The 14,598-nt window shown below is 37.5% G+C and overlaps 1 protein-coding gene across 2 annotated transcripts in view; it reads right to left on the bottom strand.

Annotated features, from left to right (window-relative positions):
• The window catches only part of LOC134852889 (alpha-actinin-like), a 57,726-nt gene that overhangs the window by 31,759 nt on the left and 11,369 nt on the right, over window positions 1-14,598 (bottom strand). For both annotated transcript variants that reach the window (XM_063868735.1, XM_063868736.1), the window contains 3 exons: window positions 12,692-12,809; window positions 12,332-12,453; window positions 9,968-10,044 (listed from right to left, as the gene is read on the bottom strand). In XM_063868735.1, the coding sequence (XP_063724805.1) occupies window positions 9,968-10,044; window positions 12,332-12,453; window positions 12,692-12,809 (317 nt within the window). The remainder of the gene's footprint in view (window positions 1-9,967; window positions 10,045-12,331; window positions 12,454-12,691; window positions 12,810-14,598) is intronic.

Here is a 14,598-nt window from a genome sequence, read left to right as displayed (position 1 = left end):
AAAAGGAAGTAGATGAAAGGTTTCCAACGTCAAAACAGTTAGTTAAAAACAAACTCAAAACTCACTTGCAGTAAATTGATATTGTAACTAATAAGTTCCCCAACCAAAAAAAGCGAAGTAACGGAAATATTAGCAAACCCTGATGGAAAGAATAACCAAAATCAGAATAGCAATAGATGCATAAAGGTTCAATAATCCAAAATAAGGAAAGTCTAGCAAAATTTTCTTGTGCCCCCCTTAAATCGACTAAGTGCTGTGCTCAATCATTAACTGTATCACAAATCTGATAATCATTCAACTGTAATAAGATGGCACACGCGCAAATTTCGGTCGCACCATACGGTGGAACGGACAAAGAAGACTTCCAGCAATTCGAGCAATTGTTCCGAGGATACATCGGAGTTGCGGGAATCGCTCCTGGTCAGCAAGCGAACTTCTTGCAACTACACCTACGAGAAGCGGCACTACGATTCTACCAAACGCTGCCAGCAGCAATTCGAGCGAACGTAGAGAATAGTCTTGGCGCCCTAAGGGATCATTTCTGCAATCCCCAGCTTCAAGAAATCCATGTACTGAAATTAGAACAGCTACGTTACGATCCTAAAATCGATTCACCCGAGAACTTCTTGGTGAACTTGACAAATAAAGCGCAACGAGCGTACCCAACCCCAGATTTGCCAGCTGTCGACCCAATCGATGTTGCATTAAACGGAGCACCATTAGTAGCAGACACAGCGCGATTTCACCGAGAAACTGCACAACGACAAGAAAGAATAGATGCAGTAAATGACAATCGCAATGAACAAATTAAACGATTGTTCATAAAAGGAATGCCAAACTGGCTGCGATCAAAATTGATGGAGCAACCACAAGCAACTACTGTCCAAGAATTGTGTAATTTGACGAAGAAGCAGATCATGATCCGAGAAGTTTGCCGAAACGAAGACTACCCGGAAGACGGATTTAATGAAGTAAACGACAGAGTCTCAGAAAATTTGATCAGTGCTCTCACAAAATTGTCCACAAATCAGGAACAAATTGAGAAGCAGATCAACGAAATGAGATCACAAATAACTGAGCAGTCAAAGAAACAATTGAATCCGCCTTCTCATCAAAACAAGAACAACGCAAACCAAAACAGTCAGTGCAGTGGTAACCAAAACCAAAATAATTGGCCTGGACAGCAGCAAAGTGGCAGGAAAGGAAAAAACAGATCTAACTGGCAAAATCATTTTGGATTTAACAATAATCAGACTAATTTCCAAAATATGGGACCAATTGCACCTCAGCAATATCCACCATGGTATCAATACCAACAGTACCCAAATATGCAGCAAAATCAGTCGATGGTGCAGATTCAACCAGCACAGGTACAGCAAAACGAACTACCTGCAACCACAACAACATCAATTCAATGGAACTCAGACAGCGCAAGCTGACATTCAACTTCCATCTGGATCTTTCGAACCAATGGTTCGAGCATCAGCCAAATTCTGTGACATTTGTGGTAAATTCAACCATACGGCAAGCCAATGCTGGTGGAGACAAAAACCACAAGGACACGGTCAATCATTTCCGTTTCAGAATCAGCCAAAAAACTAATCAAGCCACCGAGTCAGTCCCCCAAATCATTTCAATCATCTAAATCATCAAAACCGTCAATTCCACCTGATGAGATAATCAACCTTTACGCAGTAATTCCTGCGGAAGGAACAGTTTTGACGTACACAAAATTACGATTCTCATCGGGATTACAAAGAAGAGCCCTGGTTGATACAGGAGCCTGCGCAAATGTCATCTCAAAACAGACATTTGACGACTTAAAAGATGAAAAATCTTTATACCGCCCTCTTAAAATAAGTGAATCAAAACTTAAGAGAGTAAGAATGGCAGGAGGACAACTCGTGCCAATTGAAACAGAAGTAACACTGGAATTTAAATTGGCAGACATGACATTTGTAGAATCTTTTCTCGTTCTACATGCAGCCAACTCAATAATTCTAGGAAACCCTTTCTACAAAAAACACCACATTCATATCTGTGCCAAGTATAATTTACTTCATTTTCCAGATTTGACTCTGCAAATCAACGAAATAAAACCTCCAAACGAGCCTAGAAGAATTAATCGAGTGAAAAAATTCCCGTTAATTCTAACAAAACGTCAAACAATAGCTCCGCATCAAACCATTCTGGTGGAATGTCATTTAAAGGACGCATGCCGGGACATGGCAAAAACAACCGGAATCGTAATGCCATCGAAAGAATTTGAAGAAAATTGCGAAATTGCATTCACTTCCTCAATTAGTGAAGTTCTGACAAATAACCTGCTATACATCACAGCCTTTAACATCACTGATCATCATGTTACATTGCCTTTCAAAACCGAAATTGGAAAATTTTCAATTCTGACTCTAACTGAAGCAGAAAATCTAATACCAATTGATGCAGAAATGCTTGCTTTTGCAAAAATGAATAATCCAGACGATATTGAAATGGGCATTAACGAGCTAATTCAGCAACATTGTGATAATCAGCAGTCTCAACAGCAACGTCAACCTGAGTATGAAAAATTTTGGTTTCCTACTCCTGAAACATGTCAAAACCCTGTATTACTTCCACAAATCCAACGTGACATTTACGACCAAATTCTTCATTTTCAAGGTCTTGAAAAAATTGAACCAAAAATGAACTTTCAAGATCGATTGACATTTATCAAGAATTTTAAGTGGGAGAACTCGGTATTGACACATGACCAAAGGTCAAAAGTAGAAGATTTGCTTGTTGAATTTTCGGACATCTTCGCCAAACATAGATTTGATGTTGGTTACAATTCCGACCTCAAAATCAAACTGAAACCGGAACACACACGACCTTTGTACACACAAGGCCCACCTACGCCGATACATTTGCGACAAGAATTGACAGTGGAACTTGCCCTAATGCACTATTATGGACTTATAACAACATTGTCACATTCAAAATATAGCAGTCCATTGTTTGCACATCGAAAACCATCTGGTAAATTGCGGATGTTGATTGACCTCAGAAGAATAAATCATTCACTGAAGAATGACTATATCAACAGCAACTTTCCGATCTCAAACATGACAGATGCATCAAACCACTTCGCAGGAAAGAGCTTGTTTACCAAATTTGATTGTTCGCAAGCATACCACTGTGTGCAAATGGCAGATGACCTTTCAGTTCAACTTTTGGCATTTAATTTCGGTTCACGAACTTATGCATACAAATGCCTAGCTCAAGGTCTAAGCAAATCAGTCACGGGCTTTAGTTCATTCATACGGCACTATCTTGACCCATGCTTAGCAGCCGACTTATGTACACAGTTCATGGATGACATAGGAAGTGCAGTGAATAATTTTGATGAACTAATACCGACCCTCTCAAAAATTTTCGAATGTGTAAGGAAATCGGGATTAAAATTATCACCGAACAAATGTGAAAAAGGAACACAACGAATGAAATTCCTTGGTAATATAATTACACCAGCAGGAATATCACCTGAACAAGAGAAAATTTCGACGTTCCTTAAGAAAATTAAAATGCCGCAAACTGTAAAACAAGTTAAAAGACTAATCGGATTTGTTCAATTCTTCCGGAATTATATGCCAAGCTTAGGTGAAAAACTGATACCTTTCTATCGCCTACTCAGAAAAGATATAGCATTTCAAACAAATGAAGAGCATCAGAAAAGTCTCGAAGTGCTAAAACATGATCTAATTCAGGCAACGGACATAACGCTCCGCTTACCAAAACCAGGATTACAATATGTAATACTATGTGATGCAAGCTATCATGGAACAGGTTTCGTGCTAATGGTTGAAGACTATGTGAAAACTGACAACAAAGGTGAAATGAAAACGTATGCACCAGTGTCATTTGGTTCAAGACTCTTCAACACAGCACAACTGAAGTTCTCCATCTACTATAAAGAGTTCTTAGCACTATATTTTGCCCTCGATCATTTTTCTCATTTCATCTGGGGATCATCAAAACCAGTGATAATACTGACTGACAATCGAAGCTTAACACAATTTTTCCAAGCGAAGACTATTCCACCCTCGGTTTGGAATTTCTTGGACCGCGTCATGTCATTCAACATCATTATCGCTCATATACCTGGAAAAGCAAACTATGCAGCAGATTTTTTGTCACGAATGCAAACTGACCCATCAGCTTCATTGTCACTGAAATTGACGGACAAAATACCAGTGCGTGAGATACAAATCGACACGACAGCGAAACTACCGGATGCATCTCTCAACCTGATCCACTCAATGGATGATGCATTTCCTGAAAAGAAGAAGATCGACGACAACCTCAGAGCACAACTGCTTGAACTCGGACTGTATGAAAACGTCATGAGAGAGCTAAGCTCACAGGAAGCTAGTGCAACCATTCAACCACAAAACTTTGTCCGAATAACGAGACCAATCACCGCAGCAGTACAACACCCTGATCCTGCTGATGTTTTCAGTGACCTGAATATGAGTCACGAAGTACTCGACTTGAAAAATGAACAAGACAAAGATAATGATATAGTAGAAGTTAAGGATTGGAAACGAAACGAACAAGTTCCCAATCTGACATACGAAAATAGCCGCAAGAAAAAATATGCTAAACAATTCAATAGACTGATAATCGACGACGAAGTACTGTATCGAAACTTCTACGATGACACGGGACACGTAAAACATAAGCAATACTGCCTACCAAAACATCTTTGGAACGAGGTCGTGTACCGACTACACAACTCGCGAACCGGTGGACATCTGGGAATGACAAGGACCACAGAAGAGTTCAGAAAACGATTCTACCTTCCAGGATTCACCGAATTTTTAACTAACACAATCAAAAATTGCTTAACATGCTTGCAACTCAAAAGAGCATCTGCAAAATATCAAATTCCGCCATTGCAACCAATCTCGTCATTGCAATGTTTTCCTGGAGACATGATGCAAATCGATATCGTTGGACCACTGAAGTCACCAGTGTACAAATTTGTATTAACTGGAATCGATGTCTTCTCGAAATACTTGTTTGCAGCACCATTGACAAACGCTAGCGCTGATACAGTAGCAAGGGAACTCACGAAAATATTTTTCATGCACAGCTACATACCGAAAAAGATCATAGCAGATCTCGGAACGACATTCACGTCAGAACTAATGCATGAATTGACAACTCTATTAGAAGTTCAAATCAATCACGCAACGCTGAAACATCCACAATCAATTGGTCTTGTCGAGCGATCTCATGGACCTCTAAAAAGGATCTTGAAGCTGAATACTAATGAACAATGGTCAGACTGGCACAAATATGTCCCATTGGCAACATTCATTCACAATACGTCGTACTCTTCATCAATTGGATGCTGCCCTAGCTCTATTTTTCATGGAAGAGAACCAACAAAACCACTTGATCTTCGCTTTTCGACGAAAGCAATGGAATCAGTAACAGCAGAATCAGACTTCGTTACGGCAATGCAAGACGCGATGCTAGAAAAGTTCAAAGAAACAAAAAAGAACTTGATTTCTTCGTACCACAAGTATCGAGGATATTACGATCAAAAGGCACTTGCGCAGCCTCTCAGTCGAATCATTTTGTTTACTACTAAATCCTCTGCTGACTACACAGTCAGACTTTGGAAGCAAATCAATGCAAGTCTGGATACCCCTGTACAGAGTTGAGAAAGTGTTAACAAATTCGAACTATATAATTCGGAAAGTTGGAACTAACTACACCCAATGTGTGCACCGAATTCGTCTCAGACCAGTTGATCCACAGCATCAACCAGAAGATCTCAATCCAATAGATCCAACGAAGTTTCAAACGGATCCTTCACTCGGAAAATACCGAAGCGAACCAGGACTTTTCGACGAAAACTTGCCGAAACTCTTAGATGAGATCCAACCTGATAATCCTGACGAAACCGATCAACCAGCCGCACCAGCTAGAATCAGACTATCAGTGCCCTTTGGAGCGCCAGCAGTTGCAGCAGCACCTGCACCGATGCCAATTCCAGCAGCACCAATAGTGGTACCATTACCGGTCCCAGTACCAGTAATACCACCACCGCCGGATCCACCCCCAATCCCAGGAGCAGTACATGTGCATGAATTACCACTCGCTGAACTACCAGCAGCGCCACCAATGGATATCATTGATGAACAGGTCACTGACAGATTAACCAGCAACAACTCTGATCCTGAGGGATACAACCTCGACGAATTGTTTCGCGAACCACAGCCAGTTGTCAGACGAAAAGCAGCAGCTGAAGCTAGAGACCGAATTCACGCCCAAATTCGGTTTAGTAATGATGTTCGATATCACCCAATACCCAGCCGCCCAAAACAACCGCGAAAGTATGGACTCCGAACCGTTGACGGACACGAAGTGGCCCCAGTTACATTCATTCCACGATCAACGCAAAGGGACAATAAAGCAAACATACGAAAGAAAGCGGAGGCGGCGAATGAAGACTTTCCTTCACGGGATTCGAAAAGGAACATTATTATGGACAGCGTTAAACGAGCGAAACAATTCACTAAACAAAAAGATGGACCTGGAAGCAGCAAAGACTCGGTAAATGCAATATATGAACCAAATATCTTTGTGGGATCAGGTGATGTCCTACAGTTCCCTGGCTCTATAGCTCACTGCGTCTCAAGTGACTTTCAAATGGCAAAAGGAGTAGCACAGCAGATCAGCAGCGCCTACCCATGCATCAAACCAACCCTAAAAAGCATTGAAACACCGATAGTTGGATCATCAGTTTCAGTTTCTTTGCCTTGGGAAAACAAGTCAATTTTCAATTTAGTCACAAAACCACAATTTTTTGACAAGCCAACATACTACGATTTGTCAAGAAGCCTCAACTGCATGAAGCAGCAGCTACTGCAGAAGGGAATAAACGCTATAGCCATGCCGAAAATCGGATGTGGACTCGACAAATTGAAAGAAAGCAGAGTTTTCAGCCTAATTTGCGACATTTTCGAAAAAACGAACATCAAAATCTTTATTTATGTGTGACGAAAAATCACGATATCAGCTAGTAACGTTCATGCATGCATTCTTAACAATGTAAGCTCCAAAACCACCCAATCGATACAATTGAAGTCACGAAAAAACCAAAATAAAACAGAAAAAGTATAAAATTTCGAGAAAACTCTCATTTCCTCAAGTTGAGCTTTTCTGAAAAACTGACACCCAAGTCGAAATATACGTAATGCAACCGCTTTGAACCCGTGGAATACCTTCAAGGCCCAACTAGGACTCAGGCAGGAAGTCGGCTCACTAGGAGAAGTCAACTTCGCGAGATCTCGAAAAATCCACCTGTTGCCCATGTTTAAGCATTACGAATAAAAAATTTCTGCTCCCCCCAAAAATTTTAGCTAACGAAGAACCAATTTTTTTGGGCTCAGTGATCATTAGACGACCAATGAGGAACAGGCAGGAAGTCGGCTCACTAGGAGAAGTCAACTTCGCGAGATCTCGAAAAATCCACCTGTTGCCCATGTTTAAGCATTACGAATAAAAAATTTCTGCTCCCCCCAAAAATTTTAGCTAACGAAGAACCAATTTTTTTGGGCTCAGTGATCATTAGACGACCAATGAGGAACAGGCAGGAAGTCGGCTCACTAGGAGAAGTCAACTTCGCGAGATCTCGAAAAATCCACCTGTTGCCCATGTTTAAGCATTACGAATAAAAAGTTTCTGCTCCCCCCAAAAATTTTAGCTAACGAAGAACCAATTTTTTTGGGCGCAGTAATCATTAGACCACCAATAAGGAACAGGCAGGAAGTCAGTCCACTAGCAGATCACAACTTCATGAAGATCTCGAAAAATCCACCTGTTGCCAACGTTTAAACATTACGAATAAAAAGATTCTGCTCCCCCCAAAAATATTAGCTAGAGAAGAAAGAAATTTTTTGGGCTCAGTAATCATTAGACCACCAATAAGGAACAGGCAGGAAGTCGATCCACTAGCAGATCAAAATTTGGAGAAATACATCAATTTACACTATTCCCATGTATTATGATAGGCAAAACAAGAAAAAATATAAAATTCGAGGGATATCTTCGCAGAAATTCAGAAAGAAAGCGTTCAAATGAGCCAGCAAACATCCAATGTGCTTGTTAGGCAACCCTAAAAGGTTCTCAGTGATACTGAAGAACAACACGCGAATCTTGAATGCCAAGAAGATATCAAAAAAAGATAAACGAAATTAATGGAAAAAAAAAAAAAAAAAAAAAAAAAAAGTAATTTATCAACTACTCTAACTGACGCCAAATTTTGCTCAGGCGAACCAGCAAATTGTCTGAATAGCCTATAGGAGTGAAGTGCAGCTACAGTAGAAGAAAAGAACGGAAAAAAAAAACAAAAAGCCAGACACTACACACAATACGATGATCGCGATCAATGCAAAAACATCGTAGAAATGTGTAATTTTGACTTTTTCAAAGAAAAAAGTCGATCACCTTCATTCAGGGAGTAAGGCCAATAAAGGCACAAAACGCCCATACGATGAAGACCAGAAGACTTCTGAAAAATAGACAACGAACAGTAAATGAAATATCAACCTTTTAGCAAGTAATATAAAGTACTAATTGCTAAGCTAGTTGAAAATTTTCAAAAGAAATCGTGAAGAAATCAACAAAACATATCACTGTTAAGTTGTTGATAATCAATTCACAATCTATGAGGCAACGATTGGAACCACACCGCCTCATATCAAAAAGACTTCAGCATCAAACGAGCACAAAAAGAATGAAAGGCAACAACGAACGAAGACAGCGATATCAAAAATTAAAACGAAACGACGACCAAAACTATTCAGCTACTCCACACGACAGTTCTTGCCGTGGAAATTTAGTTACAGTTGACAAATGAATACATCATGATATCATTAATTTATCCTTATCATCTATCACTTTAACTCCCATACCCCGACTCAAGGTGGCTTGCTTAAAAATTATCTCCCATTTAAGTTTAAAATAATTTATCTTCTCTCGTTTTATAAATTGAATTAATAAACTGTGCTTCTAATATTATGAGTTTATTAAATTATTGCGATATAACTTTTGATAGACCCATACCATATTGACACTTGTACATATTCTTAATCAAAGCAGTCTTAAATTATTATGTGAATTATTGTAAATGTATCTGATGAAACACTTCAACCACCCGGGAAGACTTCTTCTTGTGAGGTTGTGTGACATCATCCCTTCATGATGTCATTCATTCTAATTAACCATCTGAACCGAATAGATTACATAATTCACCTTGATGTTAAAATAGAGCTGCATCATATATTTATTTAACTATGTAAACATTGATGGTAATTAATACCAATCATTGGAGATTTATACCGAGCTACGAATCAATTGAATAGAGATCAACTTAATAAACTATTCCAATCATGCCCTTACTTGCGCCGATCGACTTGCGAAATATCAGAAGCTAGGAATCGGAACCAGCATCCTTTAAAGCAAGATAGGTCGTTACCGCTCGAGACATATCTAAATAATGAATCCAATCTAAATACAATTGATAGCCAGTAGTGCTAAATAACATTACCAATTGAACAGCTCGCATAACAGTAGACGACAGTATACCCGTATTATCCATCCGCCAGATACGGAATATTATAATAATTGTCGACAGAGTTTAATGGTCAATATTTCATCTAAGGTCAACTCCGAAGCCCAGAAAGTGACGCATCACTGTTTTGTTCGGTGCTGAATATCAATTATGCGGTGCATTTTTAGTTGAAAACGGCGATCCATTCTGGATTAACAACTGCGGTTCAAAAAGGTCAATGTTTTTTATTAACATGTATTAAAACATGCAGTACTTATTTAAGTATAATTGCTTTAGTCAATCACTTGTTAACTGTGTTTTTCAAGCGAGGAATATTTCCAACAAGTTCCTGATACGTACCTTCTCATTTCAGCTAGAAGCCACTCTTCGAATCCCTTTTCTGCAACTTCCAAGCCTTTCCATGCGTGAACAATGTCCTAAAAATATACCGCTCTCAAAAACTATAAATATCTCGAAAACCTAACCAACAGAAAAATTGAGAAGTGTCAACAAACTCAAGAAAACCGACAAAAAATTCGAAAGAAAATGCTACTTTCAAAGTTCAAAGAAAAACAATATTACGATAAAGATCATTGATTTTCATGAACTTTTCATTATTGTCACATTTCTCATTAAGACTAAACCAATTATAGAGAAAACTGGGTCAATAGATAATTTTTCTATTCGGCCGGGCATTCTGTAAATTGAAGTCCTTGAAACTGAAAGCCAATCGTAAAAAAATTATTTCGCGCCATTTCCATTTCGTAATCAGTATAACTTTACCCTGCTTTGAGCAAATTAATTTGAATTGCACTATCAAAATTCCAACCGCGAAAAATCAAACTACAGCGTGAGAACGCGACTTAAATAAGTGTCTTCACTTCGTTCATGGACACATAAATCCAAACCATTTACAGTTTAGTGGTAATCTGACACATAGTTGAGCTTCATTTAACGAAAAAAAAACGACATTTTGACAACTATCACGGAAAACGTAGCCAATCGGAGATTGGAAAAGTGTAGACGAGAAATGAAACGGAAAAAAATGATAGCAAAACTTAAAAATACTTTTTTAACATTAGAAAAATGAAGAAAATTTTTAACATTAGAAATTTGAAGAGAAATATATCAGGTTGAAGCTCTTTGAATTTCCGGAACTGTTCATGATTGGCACGTTTTTCCTAAAATCAACCCTATTTAAGAAAACTGGATCAAAGAGTCAACTTTTTATTCAGCTAGAAAATCTAGAAATTTAAACCCACTTCCGAAACTAGAAACCGATCATGTCTTTTCGAACGATTTCAACTTCCGTAATTGTAGAGCAAAATGTCTCTACCAGCTCTTTGAATTTCAGGAACTGTTCATGATTGGCACGTTTTTCCTAAAATCAACCCTATTTAAGAAAACTGGATCAAAGGGTCAACTTTTTATTCAGCAAGAAAATCTAGAAAATTAAACCCACTTCCGAAACTAGAAACCGATCATGTCTTTTCGAACGATTTCAACTTCCGTAATTGTAGAGCAAATGTCTCTACAAATGAACTTGAATTATACATGACGCAATTTTGTAGTTAGTAGAGCATTTTAATACTTGTCCTGAAAAAGATATCCCGTTACCTTTGCACTTTCGCTGTTCGATAGTGGAGTTTGCCTTCTTTTCAAAAAAAAATATTTTAAAAAAAATCAAAAGTCAAACCGCAAAAAAAATCAAATTTGAGCATGAACAAAATACGAGACACTTTCATCAAGACCTGTATGAGAGTCTTCACGACATTCATTGACTCTTCAAATCAAACAAATAAAAATCATCACCTAAAAGATCAAAGAAAATATTTTCGAAGTCACAGCATCTATTTTATTTTGAAAAAAACTCACATCGGCCAAATTGCAAAAAAACGGTAACAGAATTCTTCACCGCGTTGTTAAAATCCAAAAATCGTTCTTTTAAATACATGATTTTAAACAGTGCGCGAACATTTGGTTATTTTTGAAGATCCAATCAATAACATCCACTCATTCAAAATTTGTTAGGCTAGTTTGAAACAGTAGCCTCTCAAGTCGCGCTTGTAAGTTATAAGCGTCGAATTCGCAAAACTCGGCTACGTGTCGGATTCTATCATTAAAAACATCTCTACCAGTGTAATGAAAAAAAAATCAAAACAATTAACTTTTTACTAATCAACTGTCAAAGCTTATATGCCATTATAATGCTACAGGGCCTACCGATTCAAATTGCCACTAAACAGAGCACTTTAATTTGGAATTAAGGTTCAAAAAAAGAATCTTCGTACTAATACACTTCATTCGCAAGCCCGTTAGTTTAAACATAGTCAACAAAAAGTTGGAAAAGAGTCAATGAACGCAATTAAACAGAATAAAAAAAAATCGCAACTTTCGACTTTCAAAGAAAAGGATAGCCTTATGGCCCTTTGAATTTCTGGAACAATTCATGATTGTCACTTTTATTGACCCAATTTGAAAAACTTGATGTCGGTTACGTTTTTCGTGACCTTTACACTTTTGCTGTTCGCTAGTGGAGTTTACATTCGTTTTAACAAAGGATATGAACTGAACTTCAAAAGAAATCAAAAGCCAAACCTAGAAAAAGTTAACTTGAGCCTGAAAAACTCTTTAAAATTTTCCTGGAAAAAAATCATCGTGATTCATATAAGAACCTGAACTCCGTTAATCGACTCTTAATGAATGATTATTATGTGAACTAACGGCGACTAGTTTTCCCTCGGATGGCAAAAAGGCACTTTTGTTGTTCAGTCTCAGTTTAGTCTGCAGTGTGTTGTATTTCGTTTCCAGGTCCAACTTGTCCTGTACCTTCGGAGGCTTCTCACCTGTGAAACAGATACAACACACATTAATTGCTATCAAGATGAGCAGTAAAAAGTATGTGGAAAATCTAATTCCGAATTTAATTATCGCAAGAACAATATATATCTATAAAAAAATTCCCAAAAAAAAAACGAAAAACAGTTAAGTTCTGGAAAAATAAGATAAAACTTTCCTCTTCGTTGGAACCATTTTAATGAGAATCATCTAAACCTGTTTGATTCTTTATTTAATTCCTCTTACTTCGTCTGTAGTGTCTGAACTCCTCCAGTTTGGCCTGGACTGCTGCCAGAGTAGAGGGACCATCACTGATTCGCTTCTGCTGTAGCCACGGCACAGTCGCGTTGATCCACTTCAGCAGCTGAAAGAAACAAGAAATTGGAATATTGGTTGATCGGCTTAAATTAATAGGCATTTAAAGACACAAGGTTCCCCAAATGTATATTTTAAGTAACTGTCTATCTCGTAATAAAATGCAACAACTTTTTCGGACCAGATAATAAAAATTGCATACGAAAAAAAAAACGAAAATAAGCCGACTAAAATAAAGGCGAAAATCACAAATAAAAAAAATAGAAACAAGAGGTTCGCATATTTTTTGATCAGCTTAAAACTATAGATATTTACAAATGCCCGGCTTACTGAACTGTGTATCTTTATGTTAATCGGGGGGAGCAAATATTTTTTTTTCGGAAAAAAAATCTAGGCAAGCATCCTCACACAGAGCCGAAGTCATTACATAGGCGAATCTCCACTTCGCAAAGCAAAAAACTGGAAAATGGAGGTCTAAAAACAAAAAAAAATGAAAAATGCCAAAAATAATAGGTACTAAATTTTACCTTTTACAAGCGTTTATGTATAAAACAATACATTCATCTGCATCATTACATATTCACTCTAGAAGAAATCAAGATGCATTGCTGCCTGTCGACTGATATCTCTGAAACCATTCTTCAATGTTTTATAACTAAAAAATATAAAACAAACTTTCTGAAATTGCTTTCAACGTCCACTCACCTCTTTCTTCGAAAACTGCAAAAAAAATTACCGGTATTCGACCCTTATTCTTCCGAGCTCGCGAGTGTAAATATAGTCAAATTTTCAGTCAATCTGTCGTGTCTCATAGAAATTTAACTCAAAAATGGAGGCAAAGCTGAGCTTCGTAGCACTTGCCATACGAAAAAAACAGTGCATTACAAAAAATTGAATTTTTTTTTGAAAAATTAATTTGAAAAAACTACCTGAAAAAAGTCGTAAATACTTACATCTACAGTAATTTTATACACTTGTCTCAAATTATGTACATGAATAGCCTTAAGATGTAAAAGAATCAACAAACGATATAACAACAAGCTGATATAACATTACCCAAAACCGATTTAAAAAAAAACACGTAAATAATTGGAAAGCCGAGTTTATAAATTTACACACTTTAAATTACACTGAAGTGTATGAAGCGCTTTAACAGGGCGTATATGCTACACAGAGGGGTAGTAAAACTTCGCTACACTTGCGATACATCACGCAAGCTAGCGCATAAAAAAATGCAAGCTAGCGCCTAGCGCATAGAAAATTTTTTCAAAAAAAAGTTTAAAAAAAACTACATCTGCAAATAGATTATATTACGTAAACGAACGGATGAAAATAAGCGGCAATAGGCAGACAATACTAGGTAGGACGTCCGTTGAGATAACAAACTCATGTTAAATAAAAGACCTTGATGTTTTTGTCTTGCTTCAGATGTATAAAGTCGAAGATTGGAAAAGATTAATGAATGCCAGGTAAATATAAAAAAAAACACTGACTTTGTTGAAAAAATCGCTAACACTGACTTTTTTGAAAAACATCGCAACTGTCGAATTTCAAAGGAAAAAAGATGCTCTTTAAGCTCTTTGAATTTCTAGAACAATTTTAGATTGGCGCTTTTTTGATAACATTTTAACCCAACTTGAGAAAACTGTATCAATAGGTAAAGTTTTTATTCCGCTGGAAATCAAAAAAAAATTAAATTACATTAAACTAGAAATTGTTCACGTTTTTTGCACCAATCTACGTTCGTGTTTCGAGAGTGTTATTTACGTAATTTTCAGCAGATGAATTTCAATTGAACTCAAAAACTGCGTATTTACCTAAGTGCATCAATAAGACTT

The sequence above is a fragment of the Symsagittifera roscoffensis genome, chromosome 8 (genome assembly GCF_963678635.1).
Source record: "Symsagittifera roscoffensis chromosome 8, txSymRosc1.1, whole genome shotgun sequence".
NCBI classification, from domain to species: Eukaryota; Metazoa; Xenacoelomorpha; order Acoela; family Convolutidae; genus Symsagittifera; species Symsagittifera roscoffensis.
This window is presented reverse-complemented; position numbering and strand designations above follow the sequence as displayed.